Source organism: Balaenoptera ricei, chromosome 19 (assembly GCF_028023285.1).
Source record: "Balaenoptera ricei isolate mBalRic1 chromosome 19, mBalRic1.hap2, whole genome shotgun sequence".
NCBI classification, from domain to species: Eukaryota; Metazoa; Chordata; class Mammalia; order Artiodactyla; family Balaenopteridae; genus Balaenoptera; species Balaenoptera ricei.
In genome coordinates, this window is record NC_082657.1 from 570,761 (window position 1) to 591,959 (window position 21,199).

At 42.5% G+C, this 21,199-nt stretch overlaps 1 protein-coding gene across 11 annotated transcripts in view; it reads right to left on the minus strand.

Annotated features, from left to right (window-relative positions):
* The window catches only part of LOC132352992 (zinc finger protein 551-like), an 80,407-nt gene that overhangs the window by 26,360 nt on the left and 32,848 nt on the right, over positions 1 to 21,199 (minus strand). For 3 of the 11 annotated variants that reach the window (XR_009498907.1, XM_059903812.1, XM_059903811.1), the window contains exons 3-4: positions 19,259 to 19,491; positions 11,261 to 11,297 (exon numbers count right to left, since the gene is read on the minus strand). Coding sequence is in view for 4 of the 11 variants with exons in the window: in XM_059903812.1 (XP_059759795.1) it covers positions 11,261 to 11,297; positions 19,259 to 19,491 (270 nt within the window). In the remaining 7 variants the exon portion in view is untranslated. Of the gene's footprint in view, positions 1 to 1,401; positions 1,422 to 11,260; positions 11,298 to 11,511; positions 12,255 to 15,591; positions 15,723 to 17,933; positions 18,651 to 19,258; positions 19,492 to 21,199 lie in introns of those variants that run through there. The other 8 variants (XR_009498910.1, XR_009498909.1, XR_009498911.1 and 5 more) reach the window with 6 other exon arrangements.

Consider the following 21,199-nt stretch of genomic DNA (forward strand, 5'->3'; position numbering starts at 1 on the left):
ATGTAAAGACAGAGGAAGAGGACAGCTATTTACAAGCCTCCGAAGAAACCACTGTTAACCTCTTGATCCCAGACTTCTACCCTCTGGTATTGTGAGGAAATAATTTTCTGTTGTTTAAAGCACCCAGACTATGGTGCCATGTTTTGTCAACCTTAGCAAGTTAACACAGGGACCATCAGCATCTGGGAGAGGACCTGCAGGGCAACAGGGAAGAGGTTGAGAAGGCTCCTAAGAGGAGCCAGAGGGAATAAGGAGAGGTTTCTTGGGGTGGAACCAGGCCAGAGGGAAGGGGGGACACAGTGGGTGAGGCTGCGATTGATTTTTCCATCCTCACCTCTGCTGGGGTTACAGTAAGAGATACCCCCTCCAGTCCCACACATCCTCAGTTTCCCCCAGTGCAAAACGGGGCTAATGATGGAGCTGCCTCAGGGGCTCTGGGAGGATGCATAGGGCCGGGCCCATAGTAAGGCCCCCAAGGAGGTAGCTGTTGGAGTCCTGATACCCTGGAGAGTGGTGGCAGTGCCCTTGGGGAGGCTGCAACAACAGGAGAGAGTTCCAGGGGCTGAGGGGCCCTGGCCCATCAGGGGGCTCTTCCCAGAGAAGCTCGGATCCCTACTTGGGGTCCTACCTGGAGGCTGCACCTGTGTCTTCAGCCAGCAGGGAACTGCTCAGGGCACCTGTATACATAGGAGGCACCCTGAGATACTTCTGCCAAAGGGGTTCAGGTCTCTGATCTGCCTCTTCCTAGCAGCAGGACTGTCCCCTGGTTCTGGAGACTCAGTTTCCCTGCCTGTGGAATGGGTATGCTACAAAAGAAAAACAGACTCACAGACATAGAGAATAGACGTGTGGTTGCCAAGGCAGAGGGTGGGTAGTAGAGGGAAGGATTGGGGGTATGGGATTAGCAGAGGCAAACTATTATAAAGGATGGATAAACAACAAGGTCCTATTATATAGCACAGGGAACTATACTCAATATCCTGTGACAAACCACAATAGAAAGGAATATGAATAAGATTATACATATATATATAACTGAGTCACTTTGCTGCACAGAAGAAATTAACACAACACTGTAAATCAACTATATTTCAATAAAATAAAAAAACCCCAAAAAACAAACAGGAAGCAAAATGCTGGAGGCCACTCAAAACAGGAAACAAAATCCTAGAGGACAGAAGCCAGCAATAGAGGACACCCAAATAAACTAGAACTTCTACCAACATGGGTGGCTTAGGTACAGGAGGACTCACCACCACGATCTGGGATCACCAAGAAGATGATAAAGCATAACAGGCTCTTGCAGGCACCTTAACTGAATCCAAGGCAGCGTTAGATAAGAGTTGGTGAGGGCTTTTCCAGGTCGCTCTGTATCCCACTTCTGACACCATGTAATGCCAACCAAAAAACAATATAGGAGGCTGCAAATAAGAAGAGTTTAGGGACCTCCCTGGTGGCGCAGTGGTTAAGAATCCACCTGCCAATGCAGGGGACGTGGGTTCAAGCCCTGGTCCGGGAAGATCCCACAAGCCACAAAGCAACTAAGTCCATGCGCCACAACTACTGAGCCTGCACTCTAGAGCCTGCAAGCCACAGCTACTGAAGTCCGCGTGCCTACAGCCCATGCTCTGCAACAAGACAAGCTACTATGAGAAGCCCACACACCACAGCGAAGAATAGCCCCCACTTGCCACAACCAGAGAAAGCCTGCGCGCAGCAATGAAAACCCAACATGGCCAAAAAACCCCAAACCAAAAAAACAAAAAAACCCGTTATTAAAAAAAGAGTTTATTTGGAGTCTGCAATTCAGGAGACACAGATTCAGGTAACCCCAAAAGATGTTCCAGGAGAAGAGAGTAAGGGGCTTACAAAGACAAAGAGCTCTGAGTTTGTTAAAGCTGCCTCTTGAGAATTGTGATTGAGTCTGATGCAATTTAGGAACTATTTGTCCTTAAGCAATCAGGAGTTATTTTAGGGTTTGGGTCTGATAAGTAGACAGGCTGTCATGAGTTATTTTAGGATGAGGGTTTGAGAAGAATCTTGACGTTCTGGCAGATGTTCTGGATGGCCTCATTAGGACAATAAGTAGTCAAAAGATCAGACTCCATCCAGGCTGAGAGGTGCATAAGTCACACTTCCTTAATAGATTCCCGGCTCCATTTTAGACAGCCCTGAGCAATATCGACTCCATTTTACTTTCCTTTCACAATAGTCACCCCAATTGCCAGATAAATTTAGAAGAAGAACCATGTGTGACGAGTGGTACTGTCAAATTCTCCTGACTATTTTTTTGTTTGTTTTCTGGGCCTATTTCTTACTTTTAGAGTAGACCTACTTTGATGGTTTTAAGATAAGGAATCAGATGGAAGTTTAAGAATTTGAGAGAGACCTACCAAAGGATTATTCTGTTGCCTCTTTGCTCTGACCAAACCATATTTAAAATTAATCAAATATTATCCATATAGTTTCAGTTCTGGGCAGCCATGAGAGTATGCTGCTCAGTTCTTCCTTTTCAATGTATCCTGCTCTGAGGAGTGTAGCTGGCCAACAGCCCCCAGCTGTGCTGCCTTGGAAGCCACCAGAGCATTCCAAAAGCCATTCTCAGCAAGCTGTTCTCAGCCAGTGACTGAGCATGGCACAGGTACTAGAGCTAGGTGACTAGTTATTATCGTCAAAACATGTATGTAATGAGTTGTATCTGCTTAGCTACATAAGGTGGAGTTTTTTTTCAGCCTTTGCAATTTCTTAGCATATGACCTGTGATACACATCAAACTCTGGTTTAATGCTTACTAAAAAATAAAAGTGTTTTCTGTCACTACCACCTTTGAGGAGAGGATTTCTGAGTCCAGAGATTTATTTACCCAATAGTCACCATCACACACTTTGCTGGGACCAAACTTCAATCACCTACCTCATTAATATCTACTGCACAGGATTATGGGGAAAGGGTGATCAGTTAAACAGTATCAGAGGTTCAATAAACCACATCTATAATCTGCCTAATTCTGATCAACAAATAAGAATAAAAATGGCAAGTGAGACTTAAAGGTTAAGAGACTTAGTGCGACACAGCTACCAAAAACCCTAAGAATACATTTTGGATCCTGACCGTAATTAATCTGCCTTAAATACATTTTTGAGACAGTTGAGAAAACTGAGCATACTTCCAAATTCTTAAGTGTTTTCATTTTATGTGATAGTTATTAGAGTTATGAAGGAGCACTCAATTTCTAAAAATGCATCCTGAAGAGGTTATGCATCATGTTATGTCTGGAATTAAAAGTAGAATAATCCACTAGCATATACGAAGATGAATGAAACAATGGCCAAGAAATGATAAATAATGGTGGCAGATTGGAAAGGGGTTCATCCAGCTTCCTAATACAATGTTTTCCATTTTTGTTTATATTAGAAATAACAAATGATATGTCATTGTATCAGTAATTTTATATGTGGAGAAGGCTGAGTTAAAATGAGTAACAGGAAAATTTTGGTTTCAGTTGTAAGCACGTGTCAAACCATTAAAATGTACATTAAAAATATGTGCAGTTTACTTTATGTAATTTTACCACAATTGAACTGTTTAAAAATATATAAAAACTTCTAGAGGATTAACCAAGATGGCGGAGTAGAAGGATGTGCTCTCACTCCCTCTTGCGAGAGCACCAGAATCACAACTGGCTGCTGGACAATCATTGACAGGAAGACCCTGGACTTCACAAAGGAGGACACCCCATGTCCAAGGACAGAGAAGCCACAGTGAGACGGCAGGAGGGGCGCAATCAGAGTAAAATCAAATCCCATAACTGCTGGGTGGGTGACTCACAGACTGGCGAACACTTATACCACAGAAGTCCACCCACTGGAGTGAAGGTTCTGAGCCCCACGTCAGGCTTCCCAACCTGGGGGTCCGGCAACGGGAGGAGGAATTCCTAGAGAATCAGACTTTGAAGCCTAGTGGGAATTGACTGCAGGACTTTGATAGGACTGGGGGAAACAGAGACCCCACCCTTGGAGGGCACACACAAAGTAATGTGTGCATCGGGACCCAGGGGAAGGAGCAGTGACCCTGGGGGAGACTGAACCAGACCTACCTGCTGGTGTTGGGGGGTCTCCTGTAGAGGCGGGTGGTGGCTCTGTTTCTCCGTGGGGTAAGGACACTGGCAGCAGAGGTTCTGGGAAGTTCTCCTTGGCCTGAGCCCTCCCAGAGTCTGCCATTAACCCCACCAAAGAGCATGGGTAGGCTCCAGTGTAGGGTTGCCTCAGGCAAAACAACCAACAGGGAGGGAACCCAGCCCCACCCATCAACAGTCAAGTGGATTAAGGTTTTACTGAGCTCTGACCACCACAGCAACAGGGAGGGAACCCAGCCCCACCCATCAACAGTCAAGTGGATTAAGGTTTTACTGAGCTCAGACCGCCACAGCAACAGTCAGCTCTACCCACCACCAGAGCCTCCCATCAAGCCTCTTAGATAGCCTCAACCACCAGAGGGCAGACAGCAGAAGCAAGAAAAACTACAATCCTGCAGCCTGTGGACCAAAAACCACAGTTACAGAAAGATAGACAAGATGAAAAGGCAGAGGGCTATGTACCAGATGAAGGAACAAGAAAAAACCCCAGAAAAACAACTAAATGAAGTGGAGATAGGCAACCTTCCAGAAAAAGAATTCAGAATAATGATAGTGAAGATGATCCAGGACCTTGGAATAAGAATGGAGGCAAAGATTGAGAAGATGCAAGAAATGATTAACAAAGACCTAGAAGAATTAAAGAACAAACAAACAGAGATGACCAATACAATAACTGAAATGAAAACTACACTAGAAGGAATCAATAGCAGAATAACTGAGGCAGAAGAACGGATAAGTGACCTGGAAGACAGAATGGTGGAATTTACTGCTGCGGAACAGACTAAAGAAAAAAGAATGAAAAGAAATGAAGACAGCCTAAGAGACCTCTGGGACAACTTTAAACGCAACAACATTCGTATTATAGGGGTCACAGAAGGAGAAGAGAGAGAGAAAGGACCAGAGGAAATATTTGAAGAGATTATAGTCGAAAACTTCCCTAACATGGGAAAGGAAATAGCCACCCAAGTCCAGGAAGCGCAGAGAGTCCCATACAGGATAAACCCAAGGAGAAACACGCCGAGACACATAGTAATCAAAGTGGCAAAAATTAAAGACAAAGAAAAATTATTGAAAGCAGCAAGGGAAAAACGACAAATAACATACAAGGGAACTCCCATAAGGTTAACAGCTGATTTCTTAGCAGAAACTCTGCAAGCCAGAAGGGAGTGGCATGATATACTTAAAGTGATGAAAGGGAAGAACCTACAACCAAGATTACTCTACCCGGCAAGGATCTCATTTAGATTTGATGGAGAAATCAAAAGCTTTACAGACAAGCAAAAGCTAAGAGAATTCAGCACCACCAAACCAGCTCTACAACAAATGCTAAAGAAACTTCTCTAAGTGGGAAACACAAGAGAAGAAAAGGACCTACAAAAACAAACCCAAAACAATTAAGAAAATGGTCATAGGAACATACATATTGATAATTACCTTAAACGTGAATGGATTAAATGCCCCAACCAAAAGACATAGACTGGCTGAATGGATACAAAAACAAGACCCATATATATGCTGTCTACAAGAGACCCACTTTAGACCTAGGGACACATACAGACTGAAAGTGAGGGGATGGAAAAAGATATTCCATGCAAATGGAAATCAAAAGAAAGTTGGAGTAGCTATACTCATATCAGATAAAATAGACTTTAAAATAAAGAATGTTACAAGAGACAAGGACACTACATAATGATCCAGGGATCAATCCAAGAAGAAGACATAACAATTATAAATATATATGCACCCAACATAGGAGCACCTCAATACATAAGGCAACTGCTAACAGCTATAAAAGAGGAAATCGACAGTAACACAATCATAGTGGGGGACTTTAACACCTCACTTACACCAATGGACAGATCATCCAAAATGAAAATAAATAAGGAAACAGAAGCTTTAAATGACACAATAGACCAGATAGATTTAATTGATATATATAGGATATTCCATCCAAAAACAGCAGATTACACGTTCTTCTCAAGTGCGCACGGAACATTCTCCAGGATAGATCACATCTTGGGTCACAAATCAAGCCTCAGTACATTTAAGAAAACTGAAATCATATCAAGCATCTTTTCTGACCACAACGCTATGAGATTAGAAATGAATTACAGGGAAAAAAACGTAAAAAAGACAAACACATGGAGGCTAAACAATACGTTACTAAATAACCAAGAGATCACTGAAGAAATCAAAGAGGAAATAAAAAAATACCTAGAGACAATTGACAATGAAAACACGACGACCCAAAACCTATGGGATGCAGCAAAAGCAGTTCTAAGAGGGAAGTTTATAGCTATACAAGCCTACCTAAAGAAACAAGAAAAATCTCAAGTAAACAATCTTACCTTACACCTAAAGAAACTAGAGAAAGAAGAACAAACAAAACCCAAAGTTAGCAGAAGGAAAGAAATCATAAAGATCAGAGCAGAAATAAATGAAATAGAAACAAAAAAGCAATAGCAAAGATCAATAAAACTAAAAGTTGGTTCTTTGAGAAGATAAACAAAATTGATAAGCCATTAGCCAGACTCATCAAGAAAAAGAGGGAGAGGACTCAAATCAATAAAATCAGAAATGAAAAAGGAGAAGTTACAACAGACACCGCAGAAATACAAAGCATCCTAAGAGACTACTACAAGCAACTTTATGCCAATAAAATGGACAACCTGGAAGAAATGGACAAATTCTTAGAAAGGTATAACCTTCCCAGACTGAATCAGGAAGAAACAGAAAATATGAACAGACCAATCACAAGTAATGAAATTGAAACTGTGATTAAAAATCTTCCAACAAACAAAAGTCCAGGACCAGATGGCTTCACAGGTGAATTCTATCACATATTTAGAGAAGAGCTAACACCCATCCTTCTCAAACTCTTCCAAAAAATTGCAGAGGAAGGAACACTCCCAAACTCATTCTATGAGGCCACCATCACCCTGATACCAAAACCAGAAAAAGACACTACAAAAAAAGAAAATTACAGACCAATATCACTGATGAATATAGATGCAAAAATCCTCAACAAAATACTAGCAAACAGAATCCAACAACGCATTAAAAGGATCATACACCACGATCAAGTGGGATTTATCCCAGGGATGCAAGGATTCTTCAATATATGCAAATCAATCAATGTGATACACCATATTAACAAATTGAAGAATAAAAACCATATGATCATCTCAATAGATGCAGAAAAAGCTTTTGACAAAATTCAACACCTATTTCTGATAAAAACTCTACAGAAAGTGGGCATAGAGGGAACCTACCTCAACATAATAAAGGCCATATATGACAAACCCACAGCAAACATCATTCTCAATGGTGAAAAACTGAAAGCATTTCCTCTAAGATCAGGAACGAGACAAGGATGTCCACTCTCACCACTATTATTCAACATAGTTCTGGAAGTCCTAGCCACGGCAATCAGAGAAGAAAAAGAAATAAAAGGAATACAAATTGGAAAAGAAGAAGTAAAACTGTCACTGTTTGTGGATGACATGATACTATACATAGAGAATCCTAAAACTGCCACCAGAAAACTGCTAGAGCTAATTAATGAATATGGTAAAGTTGCAGGATACAAAATGAATGCACAGAAATCTCTTGCATTCCTATACACTAATGATGAAAAATCTGAAAGAGAAATTATGGAAACGCTCCCATTTACCATTGCAACAAAAAGAATAAAATACCTAGGAATAAACCTACCTATGGAGACAAAAGACGTGTATGCAGAAAACTATAAGACACTGATGAAAGAAATTACAGATGATACCAACAGATGGAGAGATATACCATGTTCTTGGATTGGAAGAATCAACATTGTGAAAATGAGTATACTACCCAAAGCAATCTACAGATTCAATGCAATCCCTATCAAATTACCAATGGCTTGACATAAATCACAGCAAGATCTTTTTTGATCCACCTCCTAGAGTAATGGAAATAAAAACAAAAATAAACAAGTGGGACCTAATGAAACTTCAAAGCTTTTGCACAGCAAAGGAAACCATAAACAAGACGAAAAGACAACCCTCAGAATGGGAGAAAATATTTGCCAATGAATCAACGGACAAAGGATTAATCTCCAAAATATATAAACAGCTCATTCAGCTCAATATTAAAGAAACAAACACCCCAATCCAAAAATGGGCAGAAGACCTAAATAGACACTTCTCCAAAGAAGACATACAGACGGCCACGAAGCACATGAAAAGATGCTCAACATCACTAATTATTAGAGAAATGCAAATCAAAACTACAATGAGGTATCACCTCACTCCTGTTAGAATGGGCATCATCAGAAAATCTACAAACAACAAATGCTGGAGAGGGTGTGGAGAAAAGGGAAACCTCTTGCACTGTTGGTGGGAATGTAAATTGATACAGCCACTATGGAGAACAATATGGAGGTTCCTTAAAAAACTAAAAATAGAATTACCATATGACCCAGCAATCCCACTACTGGGCATATACCCAGAGAAAACTGTAATTCAAAAAGACACATGCACCCGAATGTTCATTGCAGCACTACTTACAATAGCCAGGTCATGGAAGCAACCTAAATGCCCATCAACAGACGAATGGATAAAGAAGTTGTGGTACATATATACAATGGAATATTACTCAGCCATAAAAAGGAACGAAATTGAGTCATTTGTTGAGACGTGGATGGATCTAGAGACTGTCATACAGAGTGAAGTAAGTCAGAAAGAGAAAAACAAATATCGTATATTAATGCATGTATGTGGAACCTAGAAAAATGGTACAGATGAGCCAGTTTGCAGGGCAGAAGTTGAGACACAGATGTAGAGAATGGACATATGGACACCAAGGGGGGAAAACTGCGGTGGGGCGGGGATGGTGGTGTGCTGAATTGGGCGATTGGGATTGAAATGTATACACTGATGTGTATAAAATTGATGCCTAATAAGAACCTGCAGTATAAAATAACAAACAAAACAACTAATACTAAACTTTCATTGGGCTATTTGTATGGAAATATGTTAATATAAATGTTTCAGACATTACATGAAATTTCTAAAAATCTTATATTTGTATTTGTATGGAAATATGTATGGAAATATGTTAATATAAATGTTTCAGACATTACATGAAATTTCTAAAATTCTTATATGTTCTGGTATAATGTTATAAGTAATAATCCTAGTTATTACTTTAAAATGTATATCTCAGAAATAACTAATTTTCTTGTCAACTGCATTATTATGAACTTTCATCAAATCTTTAACCGTGGTCATTTTTAAGTCTTTTGTCATTTACAGACAGTTCTGGGTGTACTCTGATGATTTTGCAAATATGTTCCTATAAAAGGGTTTCATCTTCAAGAAAGTCATGGAAAAGACTCTGACAAGTACAGGTTTCTGGTAACTGACTGTACTGCTGAACTGAATGAATAAGCATTTTCAGAACTCTAATGAAAAACTGATGAACTCATAAAAGTGCTAACAAAAGATCAAGATGAAAAAAAAATTAATTACATGGGACTGAGTGAACTGATGAGGATGAGTATAATTTTTGTGACTTTCTGTCTGAATTAAAAAAAAAAAAAATCCCACAAGGACTCAGAGGCAAAGAATATACAAATCAATTTTCACTGCAAAGTAAAGGAGCTGTTACAGTGGAGGATTACTGGACTGAATGTCAATATTATGACATAGTATGAGTGTGTTTCATGTTTGGTAATTGCAATCATTGTTGCTTTTGTTGTGGTCATCCATGTACAATGCTTGGTGTCAGTCTATTTATCTCTTGTAAAAATAAAATACAGTGTGTGTGTGTTAAAAAAATATATATATATATAAACTTCTAACTTCTTATTCATTTCACTACATTTTTCTTCTATGTTCTTGAAGCTTGTGGCTACTGTATCACTACAGTGGAAATAGAATATATTGGTGTGCTACTGTCAACTTTCAAACTCCATGTTCAGTGATACCACATTGGAAGTTTTAAATCAACGGAAGTGGGAATATTCACACTGGGGAAACTGCAAACAACACAAATCTTGGCTTGATTATGGAGAATATGTTAGTAATGCTGATTAAACTTTAAAAAGTATATGCTGTATGTGGCCACTGCACTGTGTACAGCAGAAAAAAATTTAGGAAATAGTATTTCAGAATTCAAAAATAATTATTTCTTATGGCTAGGAGTCACATCACTAAAGAATGAAGTTTCAAGTCTTCACTGTTTCATTATCTTATTTATTAATGAAGAGAGAAATAGTCAAAATTAATTATTTTAAAATGGACAAAAGCTATGAAAAGACATTTTACCAAAAGAGGACACGCAAGTGGAAAATTCTAAAAATGAAAAAAATCCTCCACGTCATAAAACATCTGATAAATGCAACTAAAACCACAGTGAGATACTGCTACACACTTATTAAAAGGGTCAAAAAGTCCTATTAAAAGACTTGGGACTTCCCTGGCAGTCCAGTGGTTAACAATCTGCCTTCCAATGCAGGGGACATGGGTTCAACCCCTGGTTGGGGAACTAAGATCCCACGTGCTGTGGGGCAACTAAGCCCACATGCCACAACTAGAGCACCCACACGACACAACTAGAGTGCCAGGGCGCCACCACTGCTGAGCCCACGCTCTCTGGAGCCTGTGCACCACAACTAGAGAGAAGCCCACATGCCGCAACGAAGAGCCCACACATCACAAGATCCCGCATGCCGTAATGAAGATCCCATGTGCCACAAACTAAGACCTGATGCAGCCAAATTAAAAAGAAAAAAAAGTTTAAAAAGACTAAACATATTGGCAATGATATGGAATAACTGGAAGTCCCAAACTCTTCTGGTAGGAATACAAAAGGAAACAACCATTTCAGATCACACTACAGGTAATTCTTTAAAAAGTCATCCATTCACTAACCCTGTAACTCAGGCACTGCACCCCAAAGTATTAATACAGGAAAAGTGAAACATAACCATGTATAGAATTATATTCAAGAGTCTGCAGCAATTTTACTTCCAACAGTCAAAAACTGCAAACAACTCAAATACGGATAAACAGATGAATAAACAAATAGTGGTATATCCTCAGAACATCATACTTCTCATCAATATAAAAAAAATGAACTACTCACTGATGACTCTCAAAATAAATATGTCACATGAGGGCACCTGAGGGGAAAAGAATAAACACTTTATGACTTTAATCATATAAAATTCTCGACAATGCAAACTTATCTACTGTAAAGAATAAATCAATGATTGACTAGAAGTAAGAGTAACATCAATAAATGAAACAAGGTAAATATGAAGGTAGATAGGTTTATTATGTATGTGATGGTGGTTCCATGGATTTATATAAATGTCAAAACTTATCAAATTGTATATTTTAACCATGTGCATTTTATTGCATGTATTTATACCTTATAAAAGCTTTAAAATATTATCCAAAATAAAAATCTGGATTTCTTACTCTTTTTGTAAAATCCCCTATATTGACTTCACCACTTTCTGCCTCACGCCTTGGGAGGGTCACCTTGCCTCAGTGGTCAAAAATATAAGTAAGCAATGAAGACTGTTCCCACCTGATTCCACAGGAATACTGTCTGGGTCACAAAGTCCATTACTCGATGAAAAGATATCCCTTCTCTCTATTCTCATTTTTCTGTCTGCACAGAAATGGCCTTGAGGAGGATAGCCCACAGAGGCTACAGAAATCCACAAAACCTTCAGATTATTTTCTCTTGTAATGCCCTCTGCTATACAAGCTTCACAATTCAGGAGATCTGAGAATTTCTGTACATGCTCATCCTTCACAGCCACAGTGACTGGAACACTGTCATTGTGGATGCCCCTTTATTTTTTTATTTTTTAAAATATTTTAATTAATTAATTAATTTATTTATTTATTTTTGGCTGTGTTGGGTCTTTGTTTCTGTGCGAGGGCCTTCTCCAGTTGCGGCAAGCGGGGGCCACTCTTCATCGCGGTGCGCGGGCCTCTCACTATCGTGACCTCTCTTGTTGCGGAGCACAGGCTCCAGACGCGCAGGCTCAGTAGTTGTGGCTCACGGGCCTAGTTGCTCCGCGGCATGCGGGATCCTCCCAGACCAGGGCCCGAACCCGTGTCCCCTGCATTGGCAGGCAGACTCTCAACCACTGCCCCACCAGGGAAGCCCTGGATGCCCCTTTAAATGAGACACATTCCAACTAGCTTGTAATAGTGTCCTCCTCCCACTATTAATCCAATGTTTTCTGTAACAATTATCATTCCCCCTACAATCTTACAATCAGTGATGCTACGCTACAGAATTCTGCACATAAGGGCACATGGCTCTACTGCAGGACCTGGGAGAATATTTTCCTCACTAATGCTGAGCTCAAGGCAATATCCCCTGTGAACAAGACAACAATTTCATGTTACTCTCAGAAGCAAGGACGGTTGTCACAACAATTGCTTCTTCCCCAGGCTGACCTCTGAACCAAGAAAATATGGCACTCAGGCCACAAATTAGAACCAGAAAGCTCTGTAGTCTTTCCTTGGAAGCCTTGGGCAATAATGCAAACAAGGCCAAAATGGAGAGAGGTATATCTGCTATCATACTGTGCCCTTAAGTTTAAGGCACACAAAGCGTGGGATTCCCAACAAAAGCTGATCACTCCTTTATGTTTGCAGAACCCAAGTGTTTTCAAATCATCCCCTACAGTGAATGGAACCTCAAGATTAAATGTGGCTTAAACAGTGAGACCTTTATAATTGCACAAACCAGAGCAATGGGAGGGAAGCTACTCCTGGATTGGTGACTTGATGGCTAGGAAATCCTATCATAGGAGTTATGTGAGGCCAACAATACCCCTGAATAAGGTCGTCCATTTTTGCAAGTCACAAGCAGAGTCCTTTGGGCCAAAAATGGGTCATGTCAGTGACTTAACTCATCAAAGAAATCAGAAAGGAGTGAGTGCTCAGGCTTCTCACAATCCCTCCTGTGAATGGGAAAAACCAAGGTTTCTTTCCCTGCACGCACTGGGGTGGGTGAATGCTGTACACTGTGAGTACCTGCCAGGTGGGAGAGGCGAAATGGCTTCGGCCACAGAAACTGTCAATGACAGAAATCTGGCAAGGGACCTGGGCAGGCTAAAAAGTACAATGCAGCTCCCACATACCTGGGATGTTTGCAGATGTTTGGATGTATGAGGTTCAATTCAGATGGTACCACGAGGAGGGATCTCAAGTGTTGACAGACTGAAAAAGGAAATTGTACATCCCTGCACATGTAAGATGTTTTTTCCTTCTGAAATCTGTGGTTCCAGAGTCAAAACCTTGGGCTAATGGCCTTATCGTATTCATTGCATTAACAAGGTCCAGTGTAAACAGTCTACTGTTTTAAGAGACTAGAGCTGTAGGTAAAGAATTCAGCATATTCCCCAAATTGTAAGGCCTTTTCTCACTGTGAACTCTCTGGTGTGTGATGAGGTTAGAGCTTTGGCTAAAGGATTTCCCACATTCACTGCACTCATAAGGCCTTTCTCCAGTGTGAACTCTCTCATGTCTAATGAGATGGGAGCTTTTGCTAAATGATTCCCCACATTCACTGCATGTGTAACATCTTCCTCTAGTGAGGACTCTCTGGTGCTGAACAAGTGTGTTTGCCATTGAAAGTTTCTGGGCAGTCTCCCCATTTATAATGATTTTTTCCCCTTGGAAAGGGAGTCTCACGCTCAGTTCCACTATTTGACTTCTCCCAGGTGCATGTGGCCTGTTGGTGAAGAAATCCTGAGTTGCCCAGGAAGTCCTTCCCAACATCCCCAAAGAGGTAAAGGGCTTCCTTGATACATAGAATTTGCAGCTGTTCACAAACAATGTTCTCCTCACATCACTTCTCAGTGGTTTCTCTCCAGTGTGCTGCTTTTGGTGATGGAGGTTTGCTCTGAAATAGAATGGTTTCTCACACGCCCCACACGTGTAGTTTCTGCCCACAGCATGCTACCTGGTACTCAGCCAAGTGAAAAATGTCACTCAAGATTGGGCCACACATCTCATAGAGGTTGGCCTTCTGGGGAGACAGACCTGCCTTAACAATTCTGATCTGTGAGCTTCCTTGATCAGAGATACTCTGCTCAGAAAGTGCCTCCTCATCCTCTCCTCCATGCCAACAACCTGAAAGCAGAGAAATGCTGGAGACGTACACGTTGACTCTGTGCAAGGAGAAATCCCCAATACAAATCTGTGTCTCACAAATCCAAGGATGAGTCCATGGGATTGCTTGCAAGACAAGGTGGTTGGGTTCAAGTTGAGGATGCGGCTGCTTAGCAGCACTGGGCCTTTAAAGATTACAGAATGGGGGAGGCCTCACAAGGTGAGGGACACGACCATGTGGAGTGACACAAAGAGAAGAGGCAGGGTCTACAACTCATTCTGAAAACAACTTTCAGCAAGACCTTGTTTGGTGGTGACACATGAGTACTATGTAGTAGGTTGTATCCAGGCTCAGGAAAATCCAACTGCAACAGAGCAGCTGGTGTTCAAGGATTAAGAATGTGCACACCTCATGACATAAATGGTATAGGCCCATGTTGGACAGCACTGTAGATGGACCAGTGTGAAAAAGCATTGAGAGATGGAGTCCAGGGAGGTGAGAATTAGCCCTATGTTGGAAATAAAAAGTGACAAGTAGTAGAGTTCAGAAGGTGGCTAACTGAAGAATGGGGAAGTACAGGCAGAAATGAGGTGTGGCCGCCACTGTGATTGGCACCAAAAGGCTAGTCAGAGAATAGCTTTCTGGCATGATTTGTATACGGCCCTGACATCACGCCCTCCCCCAGGTGCCACTTATCAGGGCCAGACTATGTATGAGTCCTTGCTGTAGCTGGAGTCCTTTCTATTCTGTGAACCTCTCCACATCACCCCCTTGATGAGCAGCTACGCAGAACCTGGATGATTCAAGTACTAAAGTAAAGACAGGGCAGATAAGCAGCTAGCACTGGCCAAAAAGATAGAGCACAAGAAATAAAATTAAATCTTACAAAAAGAACTTCAGAGGAATATCTTGCAAGAATAGCCCATGGTCCATATAATAACAGTGACCAGGTCAGTAACAGCAATTTCTGGCACAAGCAAGAATGAGGAAATGTTAACTAGGTGAAGGAAGTAGAACCTGGGGTACACAGGTGCCTTGGATCTGGAAAATTCACCTGGCTATGGAGAGGGTAAACAAAGTGGGATTCATGCCTACAAGACTCCTGACTCTGGATCCATCCCTGCAAGGCAAGGGGTAGCAGGTGCTGGATCTGTCAAAGAGAAGAGACAGCAGTGCTCACACCTCAGCCCTACCAACCACAACACCTACTCCGGGAATTGGGGAAGAAAGCAGTGCCCAGGGTCCTGATGTGAAAAGGGGAGACTTGCCAATGGATAAAAAGAAAGGGCAGAGACTAGCTCAGGGCACAGGGGTGGGTTTGAGGGCCTTACCCAGGGAGGTTGTAAGTGCCAAGTTCTCCAGCATCACATCATGGTATAGGCATCTCTGAGCTTCATCAGGGAGACCCCATTCCTCCAAGGAAAAGTTCACGGCCACATCTTCAAAAATCACACTGCCCTGTCTTGATTGGGACAGATGAAATCACAAACAAGCCTCTCTCAAGAGGACCTACAATCAATTCCCCTATTTATCTATTCTATGTCTATCCTCCTCCCAATCTCCCCAGTCAGAGGAGAAACTAGGCCCTGGCGCCATTGGTGCTATTGTCTCCCTATGGGCCCAATGACTACTGGGTCCAGCCGTCAGCAACAAGAGACAGGTGCACAAACAGATATTTAAACTGTGCGCCTGACATAGAGGCATCCAACCCTCCTGCCAGGCAATACCCCTGGTGTGATCAAGGTCATGTAAGTCCCAATACCAGGGACCTGGGACCATCAGACATACTCCCTCTCCATGTACATATCACTCTCGAGACTGCACATCCCTCATATCTAGACATGCCCATGGCCACCACCACCTCACCATCCCACTCTATAAGCATCTCCCTGACCTCCCCACACGTTGAAGTATTTTTATCACCTCCTTTTTTTTATAGTTTTTTTTTAAAAATTTTTATTTACTTTTTATTTTTGGCTGTGTTGGATCTTTGTTGCTGCGCGCAGGCTTTTCTCTGGTTGAGGCGAGCGGGGGCTACTCTTTGTTGTGGTGCACAGGCTTCTCATGGCAGTGGCTTCTCTTATTGAGCACGGGCTCTAGGCACGTGGGCTTCACTAGTTGTGGCACAAGGGCTCAGTGGTTGTGGCTCGCGGGCTTAGTTGCTCCGTGGCATGTGGGATCTTCCCAGACCAGGGCTCGAACCCATGTCCCCTGCATTGGCAGGCGGATTCTTAACTACTGCGCCACCAGGGAAGCCCTGATCACCTCCTTTTCACTCCACTGGTGAGGGTGGGATTTCTGCCTAGGGTTAGGGCACCTGACACTGGACAGATGTTATCAGCAGCATCTTATTAATCATATATATCCACAGCCTGGAATAGGAGGACACCACATTCCACACAGGGCTACATGGAGTTACACTCTGGAAAACAGTGAACAACCAAGAGCTGTGGTATGCAAGCTTTGTAGTATCAAGAGGGTAAGGTGCCCCTGGATTCCATGGAAGGATGCAATTTCCTTTTCTGAATAACTCCAAAGGGCTGACAGGGAATTGAAACTCACTACAAAGGGATAAGCAGGAATTATACCTGGTCCCCTTTATAAAAAGGGTTGTTTGGTTAGGAGACCTTATCCACTGGAGCAGAGCAAGGTGGGGAACTGCTGCTCAGGCCATTTGAGGTCCTGCCAGTTTCAACACAGGTCAAGGAAGCATATAATACTGGGAGTTAATTTTAGGCCTGACACCACAACTTAGCTGACAGCATCCAGAGTATGCTTGGCAAATTCATAAAGGATCCAGTAATTCTCTAGACCTCCATGGCTCCCACTAGCAGTGGCAGTGCCAAAATCTTCTATAATGGCCGCCCTGACAGGCTCCATTCCTTACCTCAGACTTAGCCACACAGAATCGACTGTTCATTTCAGACACCCATGGCCCTATTCCACTTCTATGCTGTACTTGCTGTTCCCTTACCAGTCACAACTTTCCTCCGTCCACTTAACCCTCATTCAAAGCCTAGCCCATTGGTGGCCCACCCCAGGCCTACTGATGCTCACATATGACCACATTTCCCCCCGATCTTATCCTCCAGGCTGAATGAAACATGTCAGAGCATACCAAAGTCATCAAAAAATCCTGGAGCATCCATAGGGAAGTAAGCACCAGCTCCAGCCTGACTGTCATCTTGCCTCAATTACTTCTAGGCCTCTGCATTCATCTTATTTCCATTGGCCACTTAGAATGTCTAGTCATCCGCCACACTATGTTGTCCCCAACACAACCTCCCTTTATGGCCACTTACCTTCCTCACTTTTGTTTGTGAAGCCCAATACCATGACCCAAGTACTCAAGCCAGATATTGCGTCCACAGCCCCACCCTCCCTTTCCTGGGCGCCTAACAGCTTTACACAGTAACCTGAAGACTGCCCCTCCTTAATGTCACCAAAGCTTACTCATCATGGTCTACAGAGTACCGACCACATTTTGGATGTCTCCATCCTGAACCCCTCCGCACATTTCCACACCTATGTGTTCAGGTGTTCCTTTCACGCCTCCACTCAGTGATCTCTGATACACCCCAGACTTTAAACATGGCTAAAACAAAGCTCTTGTTACCCCCAGTGACTATTACTTACTACAGTCTTTCTCATCCCAGATGATGGAGTTTGCATCCCTACAGCTGCTAAGGCTGGAAACCCTGGGGTAATCTCTGACTCCTGTGTTTTACTCCCTCACTGTTCACATTAGAAAAAAATCTAGTTGTCCCTTTTTAAAACATGCATCCAGAATCCAACCACTTTTCCTAAGCCACCATTATGGTCCATTAACCCTCACCTGGACTATGATAGGAGCCTCTACCCTGATTTTCCCCTCCTCCTCCCTCAACTTCAGTCTGTTCTCCACTTTACAGCCCAATGGAGCCTGTTTATAGACACTGGTAAGAACACCTCCCTCCTCTGATCCAAATCTCCCTTCACCTCTAGAATAGACATCCATCTTTTCAGGGAATCATTTCTATACTGACTCCTGTCCCTGTTCTTTGTTCTCACCTAAAAGAAAGGAGACCTGTGGTTTCCTGAACAATCCCTGCTCAGTTTTACCTCTAAACATCTGGAAATCTTGGAACCAGTTCCTGGAAGAACCCTCCACGCCTGTTTACACTGGTTGTCAATCATGAGAATACCTCTATATAAAGCCTCACATGGATTCAGGGCTATGGGTTTGGAGTTTCTCCAGAGTTCCCAGACTCAAGAATTGGAGGGATAGCATTAAGAGTCCCAGGAAACCACAATTCAGAGAACACAGGAGTGGGGTTTGTGGCCCTGAGGGACTGGGACACGCTCCACCTACCTGTGCGAATTCCACAAGCACTTCTGCAGCCATGGGAACCTGTGCAAAGAGGCAGGCCTCGGAGGAAGGGAACCGTGGTGGGGTCCCATGTGCTGATCGCCTCCCTGTACCCTTCCCTGACCCTGGAGCCAGGTGACCTCAGACTGATGGTCTAATCTCAATGATCAGTGTCCTTACCAGCTGCGTGAACCTGAACAAAGATTCAACCTCCCAGTACCTCAATGTTCTCAACGCCTCTCTGTTTTTCCTTTGAACAGCTTTTGGGAAATTTTTAACCTCTGACGTAGATCCTGTGTTTTTTTTCTTAAAACTCCCCATGACTTTTAGAGTTCTACCATGAAGAACCCTCATCCTGCTATTCCAGCCTTCGCCTCACGTTGTTTGCTCCCTGCAGACAGAACATGGTTCCCAGGTTTCCCGAATCCTTCCGCCTCAATCCGACCTCCAAGCCTTTGCACCTGCGGTCCCTCCACCTGAAACCTCTCCCACGCGCCATCACCCTGTCTGAAACAGGGCCCCACCCACGGCCGCCTCAACGTCCAGGACACCGAGGCCTGGGCTGCGGGTACGTGAGCAGGCGCCCCGCACTCGGAGCTTTAGTGTCTGGTGGGGTGAGGACGGTGAGGGGCCGGAGGACGAGCGTTTACCTCAGGCGGGTCCCTCAGCGCCGCCGCAGCCATCGGGCTCTGTGGGCGGGGCGGGGCCGGTAGCGGCGGGAGAGGCGGCCGGACGCGGACACGGCGGTCCCTCTGCCGGGCCTGAAGCTGGGCACCCCGAGCGGCGTCGCCGAACCTCAGGCCCGCCTCTATGCCGCAGGAACAGCCCCTCCTCTCGCACCTCTTCAGTTCCGTCACCTCCGTCCCTACCCAGCGTTGCGGAGCTGAAACAGACCAAGGGCAATTAAAATGGCCGCCTGGAGGAGGAGACAGGAAGTCCCGCCCGACCCTTTGTGCCCAAACAGAAACTCCTTTTTCCTGAGCCTTTATTGGCTCAGGGACTCTGCCTTCAACGCAAAGCATTCTGGGTCATGTAGTTCCCATTTCCAGGAGAAAAGGCCAAGATCCACTGCGGGGATGCTCTGGGAAACTGTTTACAAAACGTCTAAGGGACATTTTGAGAATGGCTAATGAAAGCGAAGGCATCAAGCATTTTCCTAACTTTGCTGTACAGACTGCACTTTAGGGTAAACAAATAGAAAATTAGGAAAGTTTCTTCTTTATATATGCAGAATTCCTGATAAGAATTAGGTAGAATAGGGACTGGTCTACAGCGCATAAGGTAATGAATTTAATCAATGATCACCAACCAATTACTTCAGCCAAATAACTGCAAGGGACAGCTAACACAACAGATAAAAATCCAGTGGGGGAAAAATGACATTGGATGAAAAAACCCTAATAACCTTTGGACCCACTGTGTGAAGTGTCCAAGAAAATTTAATCGGCCTATCTAAGAAAGAAATGGAAAATTTTATTGAAGCCAAGTAGGATTATAATCCGGGAACACCCTCTCAGAAAGCTCCAAGAACTGTTCTGGTCGTTAAAGGTCAAAGCAGTTATATAAGTTTATAATTATATAGACAGAGGGCTGTACTTTAAATACCATAGATGGTTTGCACAATCCAGATCTGTAAGTACAAAGTGGTGGGTCATCGTGACACCTTACAAGATCAAGAAGGCATGTTATCTTTTAAGGAGTTTTCTTGTTGGTGCTAGGAGAATGTTGCTCTTTATGGTTGAGCAGGTATTTCTGCCAATGGGGAGTTTTGGTGGATGCATAATGCAGATATACAATGCACAGTAGAGGGGAAAGAGGAAGCCAAAGGGCACAGAAAATTTTTTATGTTTAAATTATCCTTGGTTTGCCTCAGAATACAAATTTTTATTGCATCAATCGTTAACTTTGAAAAGCAGAGACACTCAGTCTTCAGAGCATCTGTTGGTGAGGCAGTCATAAGTCTCAGCCCTGCCTGTGGAGTACAGTGACCAGAGTGAATTTGATCAATGCCTCTGGCTCTATTTATACATTTATTGGAAGCAATGCAGAACATGTTAGGCCATCAGAGAAATGCAATTAGAAAATGTAGGAAATTATACCAAATGACCTAGTTACGCCACCATATATATGACAAATATAACACAAGAATGTAAGACAAATCTTTGAAATAAAAGAGAACTAAGATGCATAATTAAACATAAAATAGGAGTATATTGTTTGTGATTTAAACATAATGATTATGAAAAAATAATTTTAGAAAAAGTAGGAAAATTGAATTTTCAGTTATTGGTATTTCTGTTAGTGTGAAAATGTTATTGTAATTGTCATAATGAAAGAGAATTTGTACTTTATAAACATACTGGAAAGATTTATAAGTGAGGTGATGTGTCCGGCATTTTCAATGCTGTAAGTTTAGGAACATATTTATGAATTATATTTAGAGAAAATGAAAAAGTACATATTTATACTGAAAGTTGACCTATATATAGCTAAAAATCCTTTTAAAATCATTTGAAATATTATAATTAACAAGAGATTATGGGTATGCATATATGCAATAAAAATTAAAAATCAATATTAATCTTGTAAGA